At 45.3% G+C, this 27,826-nt stretch overlaps 1 protein-coding gene across 1 annotated transcript in view; it reads right to left on the bottom strand.

Annotated features, from left to right (window-relative positions):
• Positions 1 to 27,475, bottom strand: part of LOC137335797 (protein transport protein Sec24C-like) — a 101,402-nt gene extending 73,927 nt beyond the window's left edge. Inside the window, exons 1-15 of the mRNA XM_068001217.1 lie at positions 27,338 to 27,475; positions 26,286 to 26,468; positions 23,944 to 24,267; positions 22,862 to 22,965; positions 20,934 to 20,999; positions 14,722 to 14,833; positions 13,346 to 13,473; positions 12,301 to 12,439; positions 11,533 to 11,648; positions 8,713 to 8,837; positions 7,042 to 7,233; positions 6,302 to 6,395; positions 4,730 to 4,846; positions 3,467 to 3,637; positions 782 to 878 (exon numbers count right to left, since the gene is read on the bottom strand). Of these exons, the coding sequence (XP_067857318.1) occupies positions 782 to 878; positions 3,467 to 3,637; positions 4,730 to 4,846; positions 6,302 to 6,395; positions 7,042 to 7,233; positions 8,713 to 8,837; positions 11,533 to 11,648; positions 12,301 to 12,439; positions 13,346 to 13,473; positions 14,722 to 14,833; positions 20,934 to 20,999; positions 22,862 to 22,965; positions 23,944 to 24,267; positions 26,286 to 26,394 (1,894 nt within the window). The 5' untranslated portion in view covers positions 26,395 to 26,468; positions 27,338 to 27,475. The remainder of the gene's footprint in view (positions 1 to 781; positions 879 to 3,466; positions 3,638 to 4,729; positions 4,847 to 6,301; positions 6,396 to 7,041; positions 7,234 to 8,712; positions 8,838 to 11,532; positions 11,649 to 12,300; positions 12,440 to 13,345; positions 13,474 to 14,721; positions 14,834 to 20,933; positions 21,000 to 22,861; positions 22,966 to 23,943; positions 24,268 to 26,285; positions 26,469 to 27,337) is intronic.
• Between the last annotated feature and the right edge of the window lie 351 nt (positions 27,476 to 27,826).

Below are 27,826 nucleotides of genomic sequence, written 5' to 3'. Positions count from 1 at the left end.
AATTGTGCTGATTGAAGTCAGTGTAACTGTTACTCTGTCTGTTCACGTGATGTGAAGTAAAGCAGTTAAATGATTATCTTACCAAGGGTTTGCTTGGCCACCTTCAGAGAGATTGAAGAACCAGACGTGGATTAAGACACAAATATCTGTTTCAGATCACGTGGACATACAACTGTTACGACCCTGGGTTCCGCTCCTGTATAGTTAACACATGGCCAAATATAAAATGCTCAGACCGCTGTCTCCAAGGGAATATCGATGGTAAGACCCTGAACAGACGGGTAACGCGGTTTGGCTGTACTGACACAGGATGTCATTAATGCCTTTGGCTGGGATGATTGTGTTGCTGGGACAGGGGGATGGCCAGACTGGTGGGATTCAAACAAGGATTTTTGGCAGAGCTGGGCACGGAGCTGGGAGGTGACAGCACATTGAAGAATCTTAGAGAGGAAGGGGAGGTTAGACCCGGGGCAGTAGTTGGAGAGGATGGATGTGTCAAAGTTAGGCTTTCTGAGTGAGCAGTGGGCAATTTTTAAAAGGAGAGTGATGGTGCCTGAGCAAAGGGAGCTACTTCCAACGTTGGCAAGTATGGGGTAAGTCAAGAATTAGCGTCTCAGTAAGGTCGTGCCTGAAAAATGGTCGAGGAAGGAAAAGTGAAGGAGAGAAGGGGTTCCAGAGTTTTGAGGTCCAAGGAAGGAATGGGTTCGATGACCTGGAAGTTAGTCTAGAGCAGATTAACTCAGTAAAAAAATCACCAAATTCACAGGGTCAGGAAGCATACCTTTCCTTGTATGAACCTTCATCACAGCGTTGTATCCCACCACTTTCTCCACATCCCTCCAAAGGTCATCCTGGAACTGCTCTGCATCTCTATCAGCCTACAGATCAGATCAGACGGATGGGTTATAGAGGTATTGGAGATCCTCTCACTGAGCATTATACCCCGTGAGGCTACTGCTGTTCAATCTGGAATTATTATCCTTCGATTCAGTACCTCTGTTCTTTGTGTTACCAATTTGGGTTCTTCCGCCATTGTTCCTGTGGAGACTTTTGGCTTTGATGCTTCAGACTGCCCTAGTGGGTTAGCCTTACTTCCCTGCGTCCTTGAGAGGGTTTTCACGATCCAGATTAAATATCACAGTGTGGCCAAGATAACAAACAGAGAACCCTTCTTTAGATTCCTCCAACTATTGGTTCCATCCCATATATGGGGTACGGGAGTGTGCTGGTTACGTTACCAGACTAGTAATCCAGGGAACGTGAGTTCAAATCCCACCATGACAGTTTGAGAATTTGAATTCAGTTTTTAAAGCAATCTGGAAATAAAGGTCTGGAGATTTGTCAAAGTGATCATGTAGCTAAAAACCCAACTGGTTCACTAATGTGCCGTCCTTACCCAGTCTGGCCTATATGTGACTCCAATCCCACGTGGTTGACTCTTAACTGCCCTCTGAGATGGCCTAGCAAGCCAGTCAGTTGTATCAAGCTGCTATCAGGGGTTCCAAAAGGCCCATCACCGCCTTATCTGGGCAACTAGGGATGGGCAATAAATGCCAGCCTTGCCAGTGACGCCCACATCGTAAAAATTAATAATATTTAAAAATTTAAATGTCTCCTTATCTTTGAAAGCAGCAGAGTAACACAACAAAGGTGGATAAGGTGGTTAAGAAGGCATATGGAATACTTTCCTTTATGAGCCGAGGCACAGAATATAAGAGCAGGGAGGTCATGCTGGAACTGTATAAAACACTGGTTCGGCCACAGCTTGAGTACTGTGTACAGTTCTGGTCACCACATTACAGGAAGGATGGAATTGCGCTAGAGAGGGTACAAAGGAGATTTACGAGGATGTTGCCAGGACTGGAGAATTTTAGCTGTGAGGAAAGATTGGATAGGCTGGGGTTGTTGTCTTTGGAACAGAGGAGGTTGAGGGAAGATTTAATTGAGGTGTATAAAATGATGAGGGGCCCTAGATAGAGTGGATAGGAAGGACCTATTTCCCTTAGCAGAGAGGTCAATAACCAGGGGGCGTAGCTTTAAAGTGACTGGTAGAAGGATTAGAGGGGAGCTGAGGAAAAAATGTTTCACCCAGAGGGTGGTAGGGGTCTGGAACTCACTGCCTGAAAGGGTGGTAGAGGCAGAAACCCTCAACTCATTTTAAAAAGTACTTGGATGTGCACCTGAAGTGCCGCGACTTACAAGGCTACAGACCATGTGCTGGAAAGTGGGATTAGGCCGGGTGACTCATTTTCGGCCGGCACGGACACGATGGGCTGAATGGCCTCCCTCTGTGCTGTAAATTTTCTATGATTCTATGACCTTCCTTGGGCTTTAAACCGTCAAACTGTGTGAATGGTTCCCAAAGAGCCAAACCCCTCGATCCTGCATCGAATCTGAGCAACATGGTCTCAGATTGCAGGAACTGCACCTTTAAATGAACGTGCTTCTATTTCAATATAGTTGACCTCGCCGTTACACTCGTGTAAAAATGACTGTGATCACTTTAAGATTAAATCAGATCTGTTTGTGAGCTATTTTAAAGGGCAAAACAGAAAGGATGCAGTGGTGTTGATGCTCAAACGAAATTCACTTCAAGTTTGCAAAAATTAGTGACTGAATTTTTGTATCCGACCAAGATGCGGGATGTCATTCCAGAGACCTGGCACATTTCTCCACCTGGGTGCATGCAGTCTCGCGTCAAGCACTGCCAAATCAGGTACAGTAAGGAGTCAGATGCAGAGTTAAGCTTCTCTGCTCTGTGGCTTTCTCCTTAAAGAGCTGCAAACCTGACTCAAAAGAGCAGCCCCGAATCCAGTCTTACGAAGCTTCTTGTGCCCGCGCTGGAAACTCAGTTTTGTACCGAGTATTTGCACCGACTCTGAGTCACTGGTGGACCGGCCAAACTCACTTTTAAACACCTTTTAAATTAGGTGTGCTTCAAAAGTAATTGCCAGATTGAGACCAGGACCCAGGTTTGTTTGCCCCAGACTATTATTACTTTAAACTGGAGAAAAGAAAGGCTTGTATTTATAAATCACCTTTCATGGCCTCAGGACATCCCAGAGCATTTTACAGCCAATGAAGTACTTTTGAAGTGTACTCACTGTTGTAATGTAGGAAACGCAGCAACCAATTTACACACAGCAAGATCCCACAAACAGCAACGTGATAATGACCAGATAATCTGTTTTTTCGTGATGTTGGTTGAGGGATAAATATTGTCCAGAACACTGGGGAAAACTCCCCTGCTCTTCTTCAAAATAGTGCCATTGGATCTTTTACATCCACCTGAGAGGGCAGAAGGGGCCTCAGTTTAACATTTCATCTGAAAGACGGCACCTCTGACAGCACAAGTCTCTGGAGTGGGACAACCTTCTGACTCAGAGGCGAGCATGCTGCCCACTGAGCCACGGCTGACACTGGCTGGACTGTTGAAGCAGACTGATTTAAGAAGAAGCCACGTTACCTTGAAGTTGCTGTATTTGTAGAGGTTTCCCCCAGTCCTGAAGGTCAGCAGTCCCAGTGAGGCCACGTCCACATACTGGTCAGGAAAGAGGAAGAGGTCCACACAGCAGCCTTGCTGCACGCACTGCTTGGCCAACTTCTGGTAGTAGATGCTCTGGGGCTGGAACAGAATCTAACACCACAGGCAGGTTCTCTTTTAAACTCTCTGTTGCACCAAAACCACAAAAAGCTCACAGCTTCCCATCACCCTGTGTTGCACAATGCCGTGATGTGGGGGTGATTTCCCCAGAAGGTGAGTTCCCAATCTCGGCCCAGCCAGCAGCAGGAAATTGCTGAGTGAATCTCAGCTCTCTTTTCCTCCCCGCCCTGCCTCACCACAGGGGGAATTTAGCACAGGTCCTGGTCTCCAGATATAAAGTGGCACTTGCCATGACATAAGAGCATGTCCCAGGGGGATGGAGGAGTGGAGGGGGGGGGGTTTGGGATGACTGTAAAGCAATACATTGGATGTACACTATCTGTTGCTTGGATTAGAAGCTGTTAATGAAAGGCTCCTAAATGACAGCGACTCACCCAAGCCCATTGATACAAGGATCCAGGCACTCGATGTTAATCCTTCTCAAATTACTTCTCCAGACAGAAGACAAAAAATAAATCCCAATGTGCAAAAAACAAGTTGAGGCAGGTTACACTGCTCTCACCCCACGACAGTGGTGAAATTCCTCTCTGCACGGCTTTTAACCAACTGGTTAACTCATTCTGATAAAGTTATAAAGTGTGTGCTGGAGTAACCACAATGTAACTCTTTAAACAGGTCAAAGATTCTGTGAACATTTCAATCCTTTTAAATCTATCTCACACTGCAGCGATGAACTATTATCAAAGCTAAATCAGCATGAACATCAGACAGTGTTTATCTGTGTTTGTAGTACTGTGTACATTATAAATAGTGTGGAGTATAGAATGGTCACAGGGAGGCTCTAGTTAAGTGCCCAACACATTCATTTTTTTCAGCACTGGTTAATAAGAATTTCAGTTCTCCGTGTTGGATAAGGGGCAACACATTTAATGGGATTCAGTTTGGGATTAATTTCTATCCCCTCGCCCCCGTCTCCTATCACCGCAGAGCTGGGATCCATCCCAGTGCCCACCCAGTGCGGAGCTGGGACCAGCCTGAGCTGTAATCTCAGTGTGCAGCAGTAGCTGCCAGTCAAAGCCTTGAGCCATCGATGTGGATCAGGTGAACCTGGCCCCTCCACATTACCTTCTCCTTCTTCGTGTCGATCAAGCTGGTGTCATCGCGGTCCCTCAGTTGACCTGGGGCGTCTGCAGTGGGCAGCGACATGTGGAATACGAAGAGTTTGCCCGAGCATTCAGCAGCCTGGCAGGGGGAAAGGAGAGACAGTGAGCACGCTCAGAGTGCGTGTCCTTACACAGCCGGTGTTTGGTGCTGACTCCCTGCGGTGAGACTCACTGCACCGTCTCCTCTCACTCACTCCTTCCCACAAACTTCCTACTTCCTTCAGTTTTTCATTCCTCTTATAAGCCTTGAAAGTCTAACCTTGGTATCAACCTCCTGATTCACTTGAGATCCGATTTCCTTCTCACCTGCTCTTTTCAGCCTCGGTGTGCCCCACTCTGCGGTTCGGTCCCTGCACTTTGGCTTCTCGATGAAGAAATATCTCTGGATTTGTGCTGACTCAACTGCATAGACTCAACTGCAGGCAAAGCATCCTGTGCGTTGCAATGGGACCGCCTTGGACTCGAGTACGAGTGGTCAGCTTCAGCTCAGAATCCCAAACTCTCCCCGGATCCTGATCTGGAGCAGGCCCCAAGCAGGAGGACGGATCCCATTCTCTGGGTGGCCCACCCTTGCTGTTGCTGCCATGTTGCCCGTTGACAGAATGTTTACCTGACCTTGGCCTGGGTTGGGGAAGGATTCGACAGCTCACACTGCCCTGCTTTCATAGGCTCCGACATGCAGCAGGTGAGGACCCAAAATGATCCCGATGATACATCGTGGAGACACCACAAAGGTTTCCTGGGATCACTCCAGCATTTCTCCAGCCCTGCTGCAGCGTGAGATTGGCTTCACCCAACCAGATAAACCTAAGGAATCCCCGAGCGAGATTGCCATTTCAGTGCTGTATCGGGAGCAGTTTTGTCTTGTTCATTTGTATTCACAAGGAGGTGGGATCAAGCTGACACATCCCAGCTAAGACCCTCGCAGAGATTCTGTTGTCTCATTATTCTTGGCTGGATTTAAACCCAGGATCCAGAGGTGCAAATATGAATTTGAAATTGGCACCTAAGACAGGCTGCTGCGGTGAATGTGTGGTGGTACAGTTTGAGCAGTATTTAACCAGGTCCCAACTGTATGTAAGAGAGAGAGATCGTGCATTCAGATAGTGCCATTCACGTTGTCAGGTCGTACAAAAGCACTTCACAACCAGCGAATTACTTTCTAAGTGGAGTCGCTGTTCTTTTGAAGGCAAACGCTGCAGGCAATTGGCACACAGTAAGATCCCACAAACAGCAAATGAATGGGCGAGTGACCAGTTAAAATGTTTCTGGCGGTGTTGGCCAGGACATTGGGAGAACTCCCTGCTCTTGTCAAATGGTGCCGTGGGATCTTACAGGATAAATATCAGCAGTGCAGGACTCGTGGGAACGTATGACGAGGAATGGTAATTATGTTGTGAGCTGTAGTACGTTGGCTGGATGTTGGCCATGTGGACTGTTGGATGCAGTGTACTGGGCAAATAGGTGAAAACTAATCGCTGCGCTGACATTACTGGAGGTTCAAATTTAAAATGCAAACTTGACACCTTGTTACCTTCAGGGCCTCCAGGCCAGCCTGGATAACTGGGCCAAACAGAACATCCACCTCAAGACTGTCAGCAAACAGCAATGGGATCTTATCCAGCAAACTGAAAAAACAAGGACCAGAGAAAGCATCTGTTAAACACGGATCAAAGTCAGTCTCTTCAGCACAATACACACAACATAACTGCAAAGGAGGCCTGAGTCTTTTTTCTGTGTAATTGCACGCGGTGGGTGGAGAGTTCCCGTGAAGGACGACCTCAGTGCAGGTTCTGTCGAAAATCCAGTTGCGGCGTACTTGGAAGCTTTGAGCCGAGAAGTTGCTGGTTGTGATCGTAGAATGATACAGCGCAGAAGGAGGCCCTTCGGCCCATCGTGCCCATGCCGGCTCTTTGAAAGAGCTATCCAATTAGTCCCACTCCCCCTGCTCTTATCCCACAGCTCTGCAAATTTTTCCCCTTCAAGTATTTATCCAATTCCCTTTTGAAAGTTAGTATTGAATCTGCTTCCACCGCCCTTTCAGGCAGTGCATTCCAGATCGCAACAACTCGCTGCATAAAACAAGATTCTCCTCATCTCCCCCTCGGGTTCTTTTGCCAAGATATTAGCACAAGGGAGTCCTAAAGCATTTGTGTGACATTGCTCTGTCTGGGTGCTATTTTAACACAAGCGTTGAGCCGTTTATTTGGCTAATAGCTGCTTACCTCAACGTTGTCTGTACAGTGAATGGATTCCACGTTACTTTGTTCTCACCTGTCGATAACGGCCTTTGATTCCTTCACATTGACCAGGAACCCATCGGGCAACGGCATGGTCACATCAGAGACGTCTGTCATCACCACCATCTGCGGCTGAATCAGCGTGCCCTTCACGTTGTAGAAGTGTAGAACCTTATCGTATGTCACGAATCCCACTCTAACCACTGACTCCTCAGCCCCATGCTCCCTGCAAAGCAAAAAACTTTGCAACTGATTATATCCCAGATCCGAACATTAAGCACTTTACGCAGCGGCAGGTGGAACTGCACTGGGCACCTACAGCCCATCGTGCTGTGGATGCTGGACAAGATACTGCAGGAAGACTGAGAAGTGTGCTGAACCTGCAGGCTTTGACATCAAATGCCCAAAAGCTGGTCTGGAACACTGCATCTGGTCCCATTTGGCATCATTATACCTGTGCAATGAGAATGTTAAATCCATCATCTTCTCCTCAATTTGGTGTTTACTTTCTGAACAAAGTTACTATTCTCCAGTTGTCCTGCCCCATGTTTCAGTGCGGACTATATTTTACCCCAGATGGGCAAGGGACCTTCTGCCGCGAATGTTCTCGGGTTGAAGGCGCACGAGGGCCGGGCCAAGGCAACACTGCTCCCGAGTTCTGTTACCTCCTCACCAGTGGGAAGCACTTCCTGGCAGCTCAACTGAGTTAGGGAACACACTGTGGCAAATCAAGGACACAAACCAGCCGACACGGGTGTAATTCAAATAAATGTCAGAGCTTACATGCGGGTGGATAATCGGATTAAAGTGAGAGGTTACGGTGATGTGATCTGGAAAAGTATTGAGGGAGGAGAGGGGGACAGAAATTGGTTCTGTTCTGTTGGCTGTGACTGTGCAGACTGTTTCAATAACTTACAGGTGTCCTGTACATTGGTGCAGTATTTGTTCGGGAAACATTTATTGTGGGGTGGTGCAGCCTGTTGGAGGAAAACAGGAATTGGAATTTCTAGGGTAATAATTTGTATACACGGATGATGAAGTTTGGACAGGTGTCGTACGCTGCTTTTTGTGTCAATACATTTTGTCGTCATTTATACAGTCACATTTTGTGCTTGTGAACAAATGGGAAAAAAAGTATTTGCCAAATGTTTCTGTGGCCAAGATTTCTTTAAACGTTCCACGTGTTTAGTTCAGTCCAAAGAGGGTACAGTCAGCATTGTGTGACAGCAGTTCGCATTTGAAGGCCTGGGTGGAGGCTGTGGGTTGCCAACTCTGGTTGAATGTGTTCCTGGAGGTTTCGTCACATGACCTCCTGCCTCCAACTGCCCCGCCCCCAAACTCCCACCATTGGTCGCCCAACATGTCCATCTTCACGGCGTCCCGCCTTCCCACGGCCAATTGGAAAGCGAAAAGACTTCATTACCCAATTGGATGATTCTTGACTGTCACTCAAATAGCCTTTTATCCCCATCTCCAATATTTTTTAGAACTAATGAACGAAAGTGTTCAAAGAAAATGAAAAAAACCCACTCTTTTTGAATGCCCCTATGTTTTATCACCCGGCTTGTGTCCTGGAGATTAATCTTCAATTCCTGGAGACTCCAGGCCAATCCTGGAGGGTTGGCAAACCCCTAGTGGTGGCTGTACCTTGGGTTGTGTTCAATCACTGCAGATTGATCAACCTTCAGTTCTGGTGGGCCCCTACCTGGGTAAACACTGCACCACCTTCTTCAACTCAGCACAGATCAGGCGGAGCAGTCCATTCCTCACTGCGTTGTAGGAGACGTCGATCATGAAAATAAATCCCACTGAACTCGGGGCTCCGTCGTTCTGGGCAGAGAAAGAATGAGAGAGGGGGTAAATTGCCACGATTACTTTTACAACGAATCCCAGCCATAAACCCTGACCGCTGTCAGAAGCCCGAATACCGACTGGAGCTATTCAGGAAATGTTCTCTCTCCGCAGACACTCTTACAGACACTTTTAAAACCAGAGTCGGCAGCAAACGCAGTCGGCTGCAGTTAGAAATACAAACTGCCCGACTTGTGTGGCTTGGGTGGCAGTGAGCGAGCGATTTTTTTCAAAGGTCTTGTGAGCTGCCACCAGCTCTACTTATGCCTGGATGGAGAACGGTATGGAAATAAGAACATGAAACCAACACTGCAACGTAAAAACAACCGATAACATCACCTCTGAACCTCTGTCCAATGGAATCAACCATGTTTATGGCTTGGTTACTGTGACTATTTCGAAATCTATCTCACAGCTCGCATTGGAAGACACTCTCTGGGCCATCATATTCTGCACTTTGTGCCTCAGTATTCTCTGTGTAACATCCTGTCACATACCAGCAACACAATCTGTCCTGTTTATAGCCTTCCCACTAACCAAAGCTTGCCAAATGGCCTCTCTCTCTCTCTCAGAGCAATGCACCTCTAAAATGGCTCCCAGAGATGGTCTTGTAGGAGCTATTCACTAAATCAAGATGCGTTTGGTAGAAATTTCCCATCTTTCTTATTCCAAAGCTTCATTTAGGGATGATGTGAATTCTTGTCAAGAAACTGTGCTATACTTGTGGTAATGTGTTTCCCAGAAAAGCATGGCATGACCTGACATAGATATTATCTTTAAATGGAGAACATTGTCTGAGCTTTATCTTAAGGAATCTTTCCATCTTCTCCTGGTCTCTCCATTGCGTGACCATATATTTACTATCCTGTTGGAGTGGCCAAGCCATTCAATTCAAATACAAACATTACTGGCAGCTGCTTCTGAAATAATTAAACACCGGATTTGTCAATAGTGAGCAAAGCCATCTACTGGATATCTGGTCTTAGGGACTGGAACAAAACTAATGCATTTTTGTCTTAACATTTAGCTTGATATTGACTTCTTTAATTGTCATGGTACATAAGGGATTAAAAAGAGCTTCACTTACAGAAGAATATTCCAGTTCATTTTGTGATAATAATCTGTCGGTTTGTCTGAAAAATATGTGTTCTGGGAGAGTCAGAAAGACACTAAAGTTCAAAAACAAACATTCAATGTGATGTGTTTGAACATACGATTCGTTAGAATTTAATAGATAGTTATTTAAATTCACAAGGCCCCGGTCACCATTTCCAATGTATTTTTCAGCCAGTCTTTTTCAAGTTGGAGAGTTCATTTGGAGACTTTGAAAAGATCCATTAAGCAGTTAACATAAGTTTTTGGTTTAGAAAGCATTCGAGCTTGGCCATTTAGCGGCGATGTCAGAAAGCATTTCTTCACATAAAGGGTAGTGGAAATCTGGAACACTCTTCCCCCAAAAAGCTGTTGAGGCTGGGGGTCGAATCCCCCACCGTCAACATCCTGAGGGTCACCATTGACCAGAAACTTAACTGGACCAGCCATATAAATACTGTGGCTACAAGAGCAGGTCAGAGGCTGGGTATTCTGTGGCGAGTGACTCACCTCCTGACTCCCCAAAGCCTTTCCACCATCTCCAAGGCACAAGTCAGGAGTGTGATTGAATACTCTCCACTTGCCTGGATGAGTGCAGCTCCAACAACACTCAAGAAGCGCGATACCATCCAGGACAAAGCAGCCCGCTTGATTGGCACCCCATCCACCACCCTAAACATTCACTCCCTTCACCACCGGCGCACAGTGGCTGCAGTGTGTACCATCCACAAGATGCACTGCAGCAACTCGCCAAGGCTTCTTTGACAGCACCTCCCAAACCCGCAACCTCTACCACCTAGAAGGACAAGAGCAGCAGGCACATGGGAACAACACCGCCTGCACGTTCCCCTCCAAGTCACACACCATCCCGACTTGGAAATATATCGCCGTTCCTTCATCGTCGCTGGGTCAAAATCCTGGAACTCCCTTCCTCACAGCACTGTGGGAGAACCTTCACCACACGGACTGCAGCGGTTCAAGAAGGCGGCTCACCACCACCTTCTCATGGGCAATTAGAGATGGGCAATAAACGCCGGCCTCGCCAGCGACGCCCACATCCCATGAATGAATTTTTTAAAAATTGAAAATTTTAAAACTGAGATTGATAGATTTTTGTTCGGCAAGGGTATTAAGGGATAAGGAACCAAGGTGGGTAGATGGAGTTAAGATACAGATCAGCCACGATCTAACTGAATGGCGGAACAGGCTTGAGGGGCTGAATGGCCTACTCCTGTTCCTATGTTCCTATGTTCCTATGAAAGGGAAAAATAACTAGGTATGAAATTCAGTGCATTTTAGCTCAAGTTGCATACTTGTTCTTTATTACTATCTATGGGGAGCTAGCAAAGCCTAACTATTGTAAAAACACATTACTTCTACCACTCGCATTCTTCGATCACTGTTTATTGAGTTTGGCGGGTAAAACCTTAAATCAAGGACAAGTGTCGCCAAAAATATAAAGGGTAAAAGAAACCCATAAAAGGGGACAGTGGCTTTGACCCTGACTGTCACAGTGGCCTCCATGAACTAATCTGCAGTACAAGAGATCCTGATGCCTCCAGTCCCCACACTCGCAGATTACCTTGCGTTGCTGTTGTGGCATCAGGAACTCGTAGGACCCCCGAGACAGTTCTGGCCTGTTGGGACGATCTGCTCGCTTCCCAGTGTAGTCAATGGGGTGAAAATAATGGTCAGGTACTGGTGGAAAAAGACAGACAACAACAAACAAAGAACTGTTGTCAACACAGAGCTGTAGAGAAAAAAAAACCCCAATGTGACTGTGGAACAATAAACTTTTGCATTACACTGCAAGCTTTATATTCTTAAATATCCCACTCTCGATTCCTCGGTTAAAAACTGGTGAGATCTGGACAGGCAGAGTATTCTCCATCCACATCAGTTTTAAATGGGGCAAAAGCCTTTGTAGTTTTCAAATGATCACCAAATTGGTGAGGATACAGAGCGAAAGAGAGATGACTGGACTTGTGCAACAGTCAGATGGGTGGAGATAAGCTCCTGGTTATTGGAACTTTAAGGGCGTATGGTTTGGTAGGTGACACATCAAAACACGCCTCACCTCCAGACACCTGTCTCCAATCCAAATAGCATGGGCAAATCTTTTCAACAGCTGTAGGTGAAATGAGTTTGGAAGGTATTGATGGCACTGAGTGGAGCTAAAAAAACTGGGAAAGTGTGTGGGACTGTTTGCGATGTGATCTCAACCGTCATGTCCTGACAGGTGCAGTTACTGATTCTCAATTCTGTGAAAGGTATTAGATTTCAGTTCATTCCCCCTCAGTTCTATCAGTCTCTTTTTAATGAAGATGAACGGCACCAGTAACTCACTTACCCTGCGAGACAGCGTCACAGAATGGGCACTGGAACCTTCGCCCGTTGTCCAGGAATTGCATCAAAGGGCACATGTAGGCAGCACACTTCTCACACCGAATCGGACCAGCTTCTCCGTGGTCCACCAAACACACAGGTGCCTACGAGGACAAACAGTCGGCGTTCATGAAAGAGAAACCCTTCCAACAATGTGACTGCAGAATTACCGCAAGAACGAGTCAAAGTGGAATGTCTCATCTCCACAGTGAAGGGAGGATGAACGAGAGCGACTGGAGACCCAGAAGCAGGTCAGAAGGTGATGGAACACACAGGCAGAAGTTACAACACAAAGATGGGAAAGCAGAGGAGGAGGAAGGAGGCAGGGTGACAAGTCAAAATCAAAGGGGGCTTGCCTGGGTCTACTGAAGGGCTCTTCCCAAGGGCTCAGCTGTGTGGATTTACTGACCCTAACACTGAAAATGTCAGGGTGCATTTCTGCGGGAGGTTCTTCCACTCATCCACTGTAACTTGAGAGGAAGAGCTGTGCAGACCCCACCATGGCAGTTTGAGAATTTGAATTCTGCTTTTAAAAAACAAATAAATCTGGAAATAAATTTAAAAACTGGTATCAGTGAAAGTGACTGTGGAGCTGTCGGATTGTCGTTAAAACCCAACTAATCCTCTAGAGAAGGAAACCTGCGTTCCTTACCCGGTCTGGCCTACGTGTGACTCCAGTCCCACACCAATATGGTTCTCTGACCTGCCCTCTGAAGTGGCCTTGCCTCCGTGCCACAAGGGATGGCCAATAAATGCCGGTATTGCCGGTGACGTCCTGAGAATTAATTCTTTAAAATCCCGACTGAGGTCCATCACTCGGCCTGGGCCAAGGATCAAACCAGAGGGTCCTCTTGTGCTGTGCAGCTCAGAAACCTCTCTTTGACCCATCAGAACGGCCTGTCCACTCTTTAAAGCACATACCATGCAAAATAAATAGCGAAATTGAAGCAAGAGGTGTGAGGAGGTTCTGGTGGGGTGAGTGATGGGAGGCAACTGTACAGAGTCCTCACCTCTCCTTCTGGTAGAGTAGCGAGTGGTTTAACAACAGCAGCAAGGGGAAGATGGGAGAGTTTGGCCATCTCTGGAGAGCAGGGAAAGCTGTAGGTTGTGCATCGGACGAACCTGGGACTTGCAATGCCTGGAACGCAGGAGAAAAAAATCCCTGTTTAGAAGAGCAAAATTTCAACCTGTGAACCAAGCAGGCTTTAGGTCGAGAAGTTATCGAAGGAATGTGGCAGGGCTCGAGCACGCTAGGCCACAGTGAAACCCAGCTTGTTCGTGGAGTTTGTTCATGTGATGTTCACCTCGATCTTCTGCAGTGGCCTTTTCCCGAATTCCGCCTCCCACATCTGTACTCTTCTTCGGACGCTGGCTCATGCTGGTGGAGAGTTCTACGTGTGCCAGCAACCCTCCAGTACCTCAGTCAGGTGGCCACTCTTCACGTGTGTGAGTCCAGATGATGAGTGTCTTCAGGGAGTCTGACCATGGGTAGGACAGAAGACAATCCTTGCCTCAAACATAGGTCAGAGGGTAGTGATGACGGGCAGAAACCTTGGTTGATTATCTCTTCCCCTTTCCATTGGTGCCATTGTCACCACCTTGGTTGAAATCCATGAACTCAGCATAGACTAAAGAAAATTCTATTTCTACAGCACCTTTCACCTCATCAGGACAGCCCAAAGCGCTTTACAAACAATGAAGTACTTTTGAAGTATTGTTTTGTCGGCAAACACAGCAGCCAATTTGTACATACTGAGGTTTCACAAACAGCAGTGAGATGAAGAAGTAGTTAATCTGTTCTTGGTGGTGTTAGTTGAGGGATAAATATTGGCCAAGACACTGGGGAGAACTCCCCGACTCTTCATCAAATAGTGCCACAGGATCTTTTACACGCACCTAGTAAGGCAGATGGGGCCTCGGTTTAACATCTCATCTGAAAGACGGCACCACCGACAGTGCAGCACTCCCTCAGTACTGCAGTTGAGTGTCAGCCGAGATTTTGTGCTCAAGTCCCTGGAGTGGGACGTGAACCCACAATCTTCAGACTCAGAGGTGAGAGTGCTACCAATAACGCACTGACCAGGGCAGTAATCTGAGATCTTCCCAGTCTGTTTGGCTCAGTACCAAACCATGCGATACCTTTACCCACCAAGCTCACCAAATAGTGACTTCATTTCAAAACTACTTCATTGGTTATAAAGCGCTTTGAGATGTCCTGAGGATGTGAAAGGCACTGCATAAATGCAAGTTCTTCCTTTCATCCTTTCCTTTACCGTTCGCACTGTGTTTGCATCTTGCTTTCTGTTAACTTTGATATTTACACCACCCCTTACTCTTTAATGAACACACTGCAGCGCGGGTCGAGTGATCTAAGTGTGTTATTTACCTCGATCTTCTACTGTGAAGTGCGTTGTGGTCAATGGAGGTACTTGCCCTCTCGTATCAGTGCAGAATAGCTGGGATTCCCATAACACTTTATCATTCTCTGTCACTTGAACCTAAAAAAGCAACAGATGACAATCAGTACTTGTGCATGAGACTCGAGCTTCCCATCTGTGTGGAAAAATGATGCACATACATATAGAACAGAACATCAGGAGTGGGAAAAGGCCATTCAGCCCATCAAGCCCACTCCATCCAGAGTTCATGTTTGGTTATTCAATGGTGGAATTTCCTCTCATCATCAGTTAATCCCTTACTTTAAGGAACGCTAAGTTCCTTCTTCTGGAAAAATAAATCAAGGAGTGCGATTAATAAATGTTTAATCCTTAATCCCGTTCTCAGTAGAAGGAGCATTGAAGTTACAGAACTATTAACCCTGCTTGATACATCGACATTAATACACGTCCATTCCTAACTCGGTGGCCTGGATTTTAACTGCCAGTGGGTTTCCGGCGGGAGACTGCGCCGGCGAGGAAATTTCCCGCCCGCCTGCGGCGGAATGAAAATTGCAGTCAGGTCCCAATGACGTCAGTGAGACCCGGCATTTACGTGTTAAAAAGGACCTCGCTGGCTTTGGCCCGGTGTCCTTCCCGCCTGTCTGTTGAGCAGGTTAAAATACAATCCTGTCAGCGCCCGGCAGTTTCAGGACATGGAAGTAACTCGGGCAATTTTCACTGCCCATCCGCCCAGTTTATACCCAGTGGGTAGGGTTAGAATTGCCCCGAATGTGCCTATAACTGACTAAAGTCCTATTCCGAGGCCCCATCTGCCCTCTCAGGTGGATCCCATGACATGATTCGAAGAAGAGAAGTGGAGTTCTCCTGATGTTCTGGTCAACATTTATCTCTTCACCAACGTCACTAAAACAAATAATCTGGTCATTATGACATTGCTGTTTGTGGGACATTGCTGTGCACAAGTTGGCTGCTGCGTTTCCTACATTACAACAATTCAACACTTCAAAAATATCTAATTGGCTGTAAAATGCTTTGGGATGTCCTGAGGTCATGAAAGGCGCTATGTGAATGCAAGTCTTTCATTCTTTTCGGATCCAGTGAATGGTCAGCAGGCTCTTTGGCTCTGCAGGCCCTATAGTCACGCCTGGTCCTGACTTAGACCGACATAGAATGCTTACAGCACAGAAGGAGGCCATTTGGCCCATCAAGCCTATGCCGGCTCTCTCCCACTCCCTCACCCTTTTCCCTTCAATTGATACGGATGAAGATGTGTTTAAGATGCTCTCTGAGGCTAGAGCTTGTTTGGCTAATACTCAAGGCAAGAAGGCTAAGAGAAAAGCACGAGAGAAGTAGCTTGAAGCCAGGTTAGACTTTATGACCAAACTTGAACAGCACAATTCACAGCATGTTTTGTGAGCAAATGTGCCAACTGGAACAAGTGTCAGGGGGGAACATTTAGGGAACAGTAATCATAGTATCATAAGGTTTAGAATAGCAATGGAAAAGGACATGGTCCACTCCAAAGTAAAAAGACTCAATTGAAGAAGGGCCAATTTCAGTGGGATAAGAACAGATCTGGCCCAGGTAAACTGGAATCAATGATTGGCAGGCAGAACTGTGGTTGAACAATGGGCAGCCTTTAAAGGGGAGATGGTTCGGGTACAGTCTAGGTACATTCCCACGAGGGATAGAGGTAGGGCAACTAAAGCCAGAGCTCCCGAGATGACAAAAGAGATAGAGAGTAAGATGAAGCAGAAAAAAGTGATGTATTACAGATGTCAGGTTGACAACACAAGTGAGAACCAGGCTGAATATAGAAAATTCAGAGGAGAAGTAAAAAAGGAAATAAGAGGGGCAAAGAGAGAATATGAGAATAGATTGGCAGCAAACTTAAAAGGGAATCCAAAAGTCTTCCAAAGGCATGTAAACAGTAAATGGGTAATAAGAGGAGGGGTGGGGCCGATCAGGGTCCATAAAGGAGATCTACTCATGGAGGCAGAGGGCATGGCCAAGGTACTAAATGAGTATTTTGCATCTGTCTTTATCAAGGAAGAAGATGCTGCCAGAGTCTCAGTAAAGGAAGATGTAGTTGAGATACTGGATGGGCTAAAAATTGATGAAGAGGAGGTACTAGAAAGGCTAGTTGTACTTAAAGTAGATAAGTCACCCAGTCTGGATGGGATGCATCCTGGGTTGCTGAGAGAAGTAAGGATGGAAATTGCGGAGGTACTGGCCATAATCTTCCAAACATCCATAGATACGGGGGTGGTGCCAGAGGACTGGAGAATTGCAAATGTTACACCCTTGTTCAAAAAACGGTGTATGGATAAACCCAGCAACTATCGGCTAGTCAGTTTAATCTCAGTGGTGGGGAAAATTTTAGAAACAATAATCCAGGACAGAATTAACAGTCAATTGGATGAGTGTGGATTGATTAGGGAAAGCCAGAATGGATTTGTTAAGGCAAATCATGTTTAACTAACTTGATAGAGTTTTTTGATGAGGTAACAGAGAGGGTCGATGAGGGCAATGCGGTTGATGTGGTGTATATGGACTTTCAAAAGGCATTTGATAAAGTGCCGCATAATGGACTTGTTATCAAGATTGAAGCCCATGGAATAAAGGGGGCAGTAGCAGCATGGATACAGAATTGGCTAAGGGACAGGAAGCAAAGAGTAGTGGTGAATGGTTGTTTTTCGGACTGGAGAGAGATATACAGTGGTGTTCCCCAGGGGTCGGTACTGGGACCCTGCTTTTCTTGTTATATATTAATGACTTGGACTTGGGTGTACAGGGCACAATTTCAAAATCTGCAAATGACACAAAACTTGGAAGTGTAGTGAACAGTGAGGAGGATAGTGATAGATCTCAAGAGGATTTAGACAGGCTGGTGTCATCAGCATACACATGGCAGATGAAATTTGATGCAGAAAAATGCGAGGTGATACATTTCGGCAGGAAGAACGAGGAAAGGCAATATAAACTCGAGGGCATAATTCTAAAAGGGGTACAGGAACAGAGAGATCTGGGGTATATGTGCACAAATCGTTGAAGATGGCAGGGCAGGTTGAGAAAGCAGTTAAGAAAGTATATGGAATCCTGGGCTTTATAAATAGAGGCACAGAGTACAAAAGCAAGGAAGTCATGGTGAACCTTTATGAAACACTTGTTCGACCACAGCTGGAGTATTGTGTCCAGTTCTGGGCACCGCACTTTAGGAAAGATGTGAAGACCTTAGAGAGGGTGCAGAAAAGATTTACTCGAATGATTCTAGGGATGAGGGACTTTAGTTAAGTGGATAGACTGGAGAAGCTGGGGTTGTTCTCCTTGGAACAGAGATTGAGAGGAGATTTGAAAGAGGTATTTAAAATCATGAAAGGTCCAGACAGAATAGATAGAGAGAAACTGTTCCCATTGGCAGAAGAGTCACGAACCAGAGGACATAGATTTAAGGTGATTGGCAAAAGAACCAAAGGTGACATGAGGAAAAACTTTTTTACACAGCGATTGGTTAGGATCTGGAATGCACTGCCTGAGGGGGTGGTTGAGGCAGATTCAATCATGACCTTCAAAAGAGAACTGGATAAGTACTTGAAAGGAAAAAATTTGCAGGGCTATGGGGATAAGGCGGGGGAGTCGGACTAGCTGGATTGCTCTTGCATAGAGCCGGTGTGGACTCAATGGGCTGAATGGCCTCCATCCGTACTGTAGCCTTTCTATGATTCCAAGTCCCTGTTTTCTTTCGGCAGAATCCCACTGTGAGGGACATGTGCATAGATATTATTGAGCTTAGTAATAGACTCTTATTTTAAAATAAAGTTCACTTTATCTGTACTTTATGCTATATAGCTGGACTGTCATTGATATGAGTGCCTGATGTTGTATCATTTTAGTTTCTGGGGTTATACTTCTTCTGCCTTTATTTATAAGGACTAGTTCATTGTATTGTGTGAGAAAATTAACACATTTTCTGGAGTACGTTGCATTATTTTCTTCATGCAGATGGCCACATTTTTTTTTGTCGTATAGATAAATTTTCACAAATTTTGGACTTCCTCTCATTGTGCTCATTGCCTCGCAGCATCTGAGGATAGTTGTGGATGCAGGATGATGTCTGAAGATGAGGGAAGAAACATTTTAAAAATTAGCTTGCTTCACCCACAGCTACTATTGTACTTGGAGTATTAAGCATCATGCACTGACAGCCATGAAAATGATTGTCCTTTAAATGACTTATTACAAATGTACTAGTTAATCCATACATCAGGGAAGCATGACCCTGCCTCTTTTCAATTGTCATTGTGGGAGTACTGTATTTTGAATAAAATATGCTGTCCTTTAGACTTCAGTTATGTGGAGAGACGGGAGAAGCTGGGGTTGTTCTCCTTAGAACAGAGAAGATTAAGGGGAGATTTGCGAAATCATGAACGGTTTTGATAGAGTAAATAAGAAGGAACTGTTTAAGGTGATTGGCAAAAGAACCAAAGGTGACATGAGGAAAACTTTTTTACACAGCGAGTGGTTAGGATCTGAAATGCACTGCCCGAGTGGGTGGTGGAGGCAGATTCAGTCGTGACTTTCAAAAGGGAACTGGATAAGTACTTGAAAGGAAAAAAATTTGCAGGGCCAGGGGGTTAGGCCGGGGGAGTGGGACTAGCTGGATTGCTCTTGCATAGAGCCGGCATGGACTCGATGGGTCGAATGGCCTCCTTCCGTTCAGTAATCTTTCTATGATTCTCAGTATTTATCCAATTCCCTTTTGAAAGCCATGATTGAATCTGCCTCCACCACCCCCTCGGGCAGTGCATTCCAGATCATAATCACTCGCTGCATAAAAAAGTTTTTCCTCATCTCGCCTTCGGTTCTTTTACCAATCACCTTAAATCTATGTCCTCTGGTTCTTGACCCTTCCGCCAATGGGAATAGTTTCTCTCTATCTACTCTGTCTGGACCCCTCATGATTTTGAATACCTCGATCAAATCTCCTCTCAACCTTCTCTGCTCTAGGGAGAACAATCCCAGCTCCACCAGTCTATCCACGTAACTGAAGTCCCTCATCCCTGGAACCATTCCAGTAAATCTTTTCCGCACCCTCTCTAAGGACTTCACATCTTTCGTAAAGTGAGGTGCCCAGAATTGGACACAATATTCCACTTGTGGCCGAACTAGTGTTTTATAAAAGTTCATCATAACCTTCTTGCTTTTGTACTCTATGCCTCTATTTATAAATGTGAAGATGCCGGTGATGGACTGGGGTGGACAAATGTAAGGAATTTTACAACACCAGGTTATAGTCCAACCTTGGAATATAACCTGGTGTTGTAAGATTCCTTACATCTATTTATAAAGTCCAGGATCCCGTATGCTTTTTTAACCACTTTCTCAACCTGCCCTGCCACCTTCAATGACCTGTACACGTATACCCCCAGATGTCTCTGTTCCTGCACCCCCCTTTAGAATTGTACCATTGAGTTGATATTGCCTCTCCTCGTTCTTCCTAACGAAATGCATCACTTCGCACTTCTCTGCGTTAAATTTCATCTGCCACATGTCCGCCCGTTCCACCAGCCTGTCCATGTCCTCCTGAAGTCTATCACTATCCTCCTCACTGTTCACTGCACTTCCAAGTTTTATGTCATCTGCAAATTTGGAAATTGTGCCTTGTACACCCAAGTCCAAGTCATGAATATATATCAAGAAAAGCAGTGGTCCAAGTACCGACATGGACTTTTTAGCAGGAGTGCGTGAATACTGATAAGGAGCAGGAATCTAGGATGATTTTCTTCCCCCCTCTTTCTGGTACCTTCTGATTTGTATGACATAATATCGTCACCGTTGGTGAACTTATCAACTCAGCCATTGTCAAGCTCCTGTGGGACACTTCTAAATGCTGTGCTCCAGTATTACCTGAGGCTGCAGTACGTGATTTCCCATGCACCCAGTACCAATGCCTGTGTACACTTTGTCTCCTAAAATACAGTGATATGGGAGCTGCTGAGTGGTAGAAATGGAGAAGTTACAATCAGTTCCCCAGCACGGATTCAATTTGGATTTTAACCCTGAATCTCTGCACCGACCAGGCCTGTTTACCTGTTCCTGTCACGTCATTTAATGGCCCCGGGTGCTTTTGAGATTAAAATGTGTCTGAGCGTAGCAGCAGCAATGTTTCTGATCAGTAAGGTGATGAAGGAGTACTTACCGGATTGGGAATTGTGTCCGGATTGATCCCATGTTCTGTGTCCCCGAAAGATCTAGGTTTATGTCCCTTTGCAATCAAACACACATGAAGGTTCAGTACCAATGACTGCATACATCAAAGAAAGAAAGAAGAAAGATCTTGCATTTATAGAGCACCTTTCATGACCTCAGGACATCCCAAAGCGGTTTGCAGCCAATGAAGTACTTTTTGAAGTGTAGTCAATGTTGTAATGTAGGAAATGCAGCAGCCAATTTGCGCACAGCAAGGTCCCACAAACAGCAATGTGATAATCACCAGATCATCTGTTTTTTAGTGATGTTGGTTGAGGGGTAAATATTGACCAGGACACCGGGGAGAACTCTGCTGCTCTTCTTCAAATAATTAATCTTTCCTCATTGTTCACTCCCTTTATCCTTGGGATGAGGATTGATGCTATTCTCTGCTCGCTCTTCAGAGGTTGTAGGTATGTTTTGCAGAATTGAACACAGTATTTCAGGTGTGGTCAGGCCAATGCATTGTAAAACTTTGGCAGGACTTCGAGAGACTTGTCAGCCTTGACTCCGGTTTGCGTCTGAATGAGGTCGTGGGTTCAAACTCCACTCCAGAGACTTGAGCACAAAATCTGGGGCTGACACTCCAGTGCAGGACTGAGGGAAGTGCCGTCTTTCAGATGAGACGTGAAACCGAGGCCCTGTCTGCCCTCTCAGGTGGACATAAAAGATGCTATGACACTATTTAAAGAAGAGATGGGGAATTCTCTGGTGTCCTGCCCAACATTTACCTCTCAATGAGCATCACTTTAAAATGAAATTATCTGGTCATTTTCTCATTGGTGTTTGTGGGACTTTGCTGTGTGCAAATTGGCTGCTGCATTTCCAACATTACAGCAGTGACTACACTTCAAAACCACTGAATCAGCTGTGAACTGCTTCGGGATGTGCTCAGATCACGAAAAGTGCGATATAAATAGAAGCTCTTTCTTTTCGTTTATCGTGCATGTTCCAACATTGTTTATTCCAACATTGTTTGCTTTTTTTAATTGCTTTGCTATGTTGCCCCAGATACTGAGTCAATCATCACTCCCTAGTTTGTTTCTAGAGCTCCTTTTATCAATTTAGTCCAATTCATTGTTTAATTGTTTCCATATTTGTATTTTTCATTAGTCTGTGTGCAAGAAAATATATACATAGGTGAAAATTATCTTCAGGAAAATTTCAATCATTAGAGGCAGGCTGACTAACATGGCCATTTCTGCTTCTTTCCAGTGATTGTCCAATTTTAGCAAGATGCGAACTGGAGAAGGGGACTTTCTTGGGGAAACCCGGGAAAATGGACATCCCTGGAGCCTCCCTCACATGCTTCATGTTGCAACTCTCAAGCTGTAGCAGCAGAGGCCTGGGATCAGGGCACTTGCCTGCCATTATTTTGGCCAGTGTCGGGATGTATTATGGGCTGAATAAAGGAGGGCAAAACCATTTCCAGATTAGTTTTAAAATGGCCGTGTACATTTTGAGCAATACTCAAGACCAGAGCGATTGTAGGACCTCATCCTGAGATGTTCCTTGCAGTGGATGAGAGGTATTGAATCTTTCCAATTTAGTTCAAGGTATTATCATCAAACAGTTCTGTTTTGGGTTGTGACTGGATTATAGGAACATAGAAACATAGCAACAGGAGTAGGCCTTTCAGCCCCTCGAGGTTGTTCTGCCATTCAATCAGATCATGGCTATTCTGTATCTTAACTCCATTTACCCACTTTTGTTGTGAGATTGATTCTTGCCTGTTACGTGTTTCTCCCCCACCCCTAATTGATGTTAGCAGTTATTACCGTGGTGACTGTTAAAATAAAAGTAATTCAGGTAGCAAGTCAATGCTGTATAGAAGGGTGTCACAACTCATCTTTGCTGGTTCTCAGTAGGTTTACTTACTTGTACATCTGAGGCCGGAGGGTCTGAGTGACTAGTATCTTGTACTGCTCCAGGGTATAAAGGACAGTACAGTTTGTTTGGTCTGTGACTTGGTTTTTGAAAACCTGAGGAAAACAAGAAGTTGAAAAACAGAATGGGATGACAATAAAATGTACTGAACCTACAATCTACTTGACACAACTTCCATTTTAGATTCAAAATATCCCGTCAGTCAACCATGTATGTGGTTTTAATGATGTACCTGAGAATGCAAATGTTAATTCTCCAAGTGTCAGCTCTGTCCCTTGGAGACTGTCAGCAGTTAACATTATTTTCAAACACCTAATCCCAAAGTATATATACTTAGGTGTATTCCGAAATGGGAGTTGGTTGACCTCCTTATTTGTTCCATTGTGTTACTGGCTGTTGTGCGCCCATCTGATGCAGCACATGGAAGAACACTCCTCGCCCTGTGTGTATGAGCTCACAGCTTCTCCTCAACTTCCCCTGAACTGTAACAGTTTGAACAACCGTTCTAGATTGTCTGAGCCAAATTGCAAAGTCAATGCTCGAGTTTGGCATTCTTATGCTGCATGTTTGCACTCTGCAGGAATAAAGCAGGAACTCCCAACTCCCAATTCACTTCGGACCCTTAAAAGTTCCAGAGAAAGGACGGAAGGTTCATGATGTTGTTGTTAGCTGGATTGAAGGCAGTTTAAAAGTTTAAAAAGCTTAAACTTCACAGGGAAAGAACGACCGGGCGTCTACTTAAAAATGAAAGTAAAATGGCTGCGCTGGAATAATGCGTCGGTCTCTGCGTTGTGACACGGTGGGGCGGGAGGGGTTAATACTAATATTCATCTAATCTCAGTAAATTGAAGTATATTATTTTGCAATTAAGCATATTGGACTTGTATAACTCCTAATGGGACACTGGTGCCAAAGTCAGGTCAATAAAAGTCTTCATGAACATTCACCCAGGTGGCCTGACATGAAATACTGTTCCCTCCAATCCTTGACCTCATTCTGCTGACTCCTCAGTCACTGAGCTTTTGATTGCACTAATAAACATCAGCCATTGTTAAAGATGATCGAACACTCACTGTCTGGTTGCGGTAGGTATCCCTGGGGGATGGGCTGAAAGTTTGAATTCTGTTGCTGTGCGTAGTGATGGGTTGTCGGTGGTCTTGAGTAGGAAGTAGGGGCTGTGCTGTTCTGTAGGTGGAGAGGGTTTGGAAGAGCACTGGGAGTGTACGGGGGAGAAATACCGGTTGACCATTCGTGATCAAGGGAAGGAGGGCTGACGTCAAAGCTGGAGGGCCTGTGGGTTGACCATTCGTGATCAAGGGAAGGAGGGCTGACGTCAAAGCTGGAGGGCCTGTGGGTTGACCAGCTGGCTGTGTTTGGAAGACCTGGAGGCTGTGCTTCTGTAAAATAAAACCAAACAATGATTTCAAAGACTGTGTGAAGTTGTTCCCTGTAAAGTTCAAATCGAGTAAAACCTTATCGGTGGCGACGGCACTGTTTACATGAGTGCTGGCCTCTGAAATCAAAGAGCATGTCTGCTTATCACCAGTGAGCTAATGGGGTTATCTCCTGTTGTGCCAGGATAGCAAACACTGCAGTAATTTGATTTTCAATCACCATGATCGTGAGGTACATCCTCGTCCGGATGACCAGTGTTACATCTGACCATCCTTCCAGTGATGATGGATGTTCCAAACAAACACACACATATTCAGTGGATGCTACAGATTTGTTAGCTTCCTTAATTTTCGTCATGGCTGTTACTATTTTGGAGTCTCAAATGTGCAAATCATGTAGTTTGTGACCCTTTACTTGCAGACATGTTTGCTATACTTACCTCATTGTTGAAAGGTCCCAACTCTGCCATATAGACTGAACAGATTAAATCCATCACTTTTTAGAACTGGCTCCAGCGATCCCGTGTGACCTGTGTAAAAAACAGGTTCGCCTGATGTGTACCGACGGGTGGACTTTCCTGTCCCTTTAAGATGGAGATGGTAGCTATACCACTTTAGGACTTGACTGAGAACTAAGGCAAAGAGGCGAGGAGGAGGCTTGTCCTACGATCCTGTGGCTTGAGTTTCTGAAAACCACTGTTATCATGCAGGAACAGAGTGGTTCAGACAGCAGATTGCTAAGCAGTGTGGAGTTCACAGTTGCATATCAGCTAATGCTGCTTCCATCGTTGAGTGATATTTATCTGTCTTTTCAGATGTCAAGAGAGGGGGTGTACTGTATTTAAATGTTTGGCACAATATGCTACTGAAATCTTACATCCAATATTTGAAACAAATTATGCAATCAAAGGCGTGGCCTCAGTTGGCAGCTACTTGCTGTACCCCCAAATGTAAACAATGGAAGAAAAGTGGAAGCAAGAAACAAAGGAGGGGAGTTGCCAGGGAGCAAGCAGCAGTTACCTTGGTACTGGCACAGTCTGATCGCAATGTGAAAACCAGATCTCAAAGAGTCAGAGGAGCATGGAGGGTTTAAAATGGACTGGAGGAGTGATGAGAAGCATTTTACATCCATACAGTTTTTGCTGGGAAGGAATTTAGTCATTCCTTTCCAAAAAAGATTTTGCCATGTTTTACACCATCCATTAGCCAAAGGGCAGAGAGCTCGGTCCCAGGCCTCTGATCATCCTGCAACCAGTGACGATGAGGATTGTGAGACCAGGACACTGGAAGAGTGACTAACTCTTTGGTTTGGTGCCCCCTCTGCTTGTGCCTCCCTTCAGCAACATGGGAGCCTCACTGTTCCCAGAGCTGCCAATTGTCCAGGAGCTCCATAGTACTTCACAGGAGAAACTGTCTGAATTGAACATTGAAAATCAACCTGCTGTATTGTGTCTCATTCCAAAATGCCTCACACTTCAGAATTGTAAATGTAAGGAATCTTACAACACCAGGTTAGAGTCCAACAGTTTTATTTGAAAATCACAAGCTTTCGGAGCTTACCTCCAGGTCACTCACTTGACGAAGGAGGTAAGCTCCGAAAGCATGTGATTTTCAAATAAAACTGTTGGACTATAACCCGGTGTTGTAAGATTCCTTACATTTGTCCACCTCAGTCCATCACCGGCATCTCCACATTCAGAATTGTAATCATGAGCTGTGAACTTGGTAGAGATCATGGACTTTTTTTTTCACAAACCTTTCTGCTGTCCATTCCTGAAGGTGTTGACCGTCTTTGGTCTCATGTTAACCCACTGCATTTATTAACTGTTTACCAAGTATCTCCTCCCAACAATGTAATTCTTGTCTGGTGTGTTACACTTAGGGAAACAGAAGGGGGAAAGCACCTGTGATTGAGGAGTTTTGTGCAACAGGAGCTAGTTTAATACGGTGAGCAGTTAATAACACCTTTGAAAATAATACAAGGATTGAGTGAATATTGCCCAGGGAAGTAGCTCTCCTACCATATGGTTGACTGTACAGCACTGATGAATATAGCTGCCTGGGATGGATTTGTAACCCGTCCATTTGATGCTTTAGTTGATTTGTGCCGTCTTTAATATCCTGGTACATTCAGTGTTGGAGTTTATCTGTCAGCCTCCAACATGGTTTCTGGCAGAGGCCCCTGTGGCTCGTACTCTCAAGATCTGCAAAAGGTAAAGGCCATATTCCTCAATTGGGGACTGGAGTCAAACTATTAACATTGACATTCTACCAGCAGTGCACCAATTAAATACACACAAGACCATGGAGTTTAGCATCTGTTTGTGACTTGTGTCTGAAAGTCGATGATGGTGAGCTCCCCTGCTGGCTCAATGAGACCCGACAGCATGTGACCTTGTCACAAAGTCATCCAGCTCTGGAAGCTCCCAGGTTGTATTCCCAGTCTGAATTCGGTGATCATGCCCAGAGCAGCAGCAAAAAAAAGGGGTGGACCATTGATTGCAAACAATACCTATCTTGTCTATAATGCCCAATCACATCAAAACGCCTCAAATGAATGAATTACTTTTGCAGTGCGCCCGCCCACTGTTGTTCTGCAGGTTTGCAGTCACCCCCGGGTGTTTGTTTTGCTCGGTGTGTTGCATTTCCTGGGCACAATCGCGATCACAATGACGGACCTGCCATAACCTGATACTGTGCACAGTCGCTTTAATCTCATTTGGTGGGGCCCACAAGATTGCAGTGTTAGCAAATAGAAAGCTGTTTCACGGATAAATTGGACATGTTATTTGAACAATTTTACATGCACACAATGAGAAAGATGCGTCTGCACACACATCCACACGAACGACATGTCCTTGAATGAGACATGTCCTTGAATGAGAATGTTGCTGCCTCTGCCCGCGGCGAGTGAACGGAATCAATATTTAACACGGTTATTCAGCAGCGACAGGAAGCAATGCCCTCGGTATTGTGCAGAAGGGTTGGGATGCGGCCATCAGAATCATCCCCAACATTCAAGCTGGGATTTCAACCGCGAATCGGTTCAGCAAGGGTAATGCAAATGACTGACCTTTGGAGCATCCGTTTCTTGTGTGTTTTGTTTTGCTGAAATCCTGCTGCGATAACTAATGCACAAATGTCATCGTTCCGGGGAAGTGAACACTTGACTGGGAGCAGTGAATGCACAGCGATGACCAATGGCGTCAGAGACAGAGAGGGGTTGGCTCATTAAAGAGGGAACATATCTTTTCAAGCAGTGGATTTGGAGAAGATTCTGATTGTAATAATTAACAGCCACTGGTTGAAATAGTGGGAATAGAATTAATTTAGGTAATATGCTAACCATGTTAAACTGCCTGAAGTGCAAATGCAAATTAGATTTATTTCAGAAAATAACATTTTGGGATATAGTGTGAGTAATTTGAGACATGGCATCCAGTTCCATCGCGTCCACAGCGCAGAAACAGGCCATTCGGCCCAACTGGTCGATGCCGGTGTTTATGCTCCACACAAGCCTCCGCCCACGCCTCTTCATCGAAACCCTGAACAAAAAGCGAAA

This window comes from Heptranchias perlo, chromosome 20 (assembly GCF_035084215.1).
Source record: "Heptranchias perlo isolate sHepPer1 chromosome 20, sHepPer1.hap1, whole genome shotgun sequence".
NCBI lineage: Eukaryota > Metazoa > Chordata > Chondrichthyes > Hexanchiformes > Hexanchidae > Heptranchias > Heptranchias perlo.
Note: the sequence above shows the minus strand (reverse complement) of the source record. Positions and strands in the feature narration are given on the sequence as shown.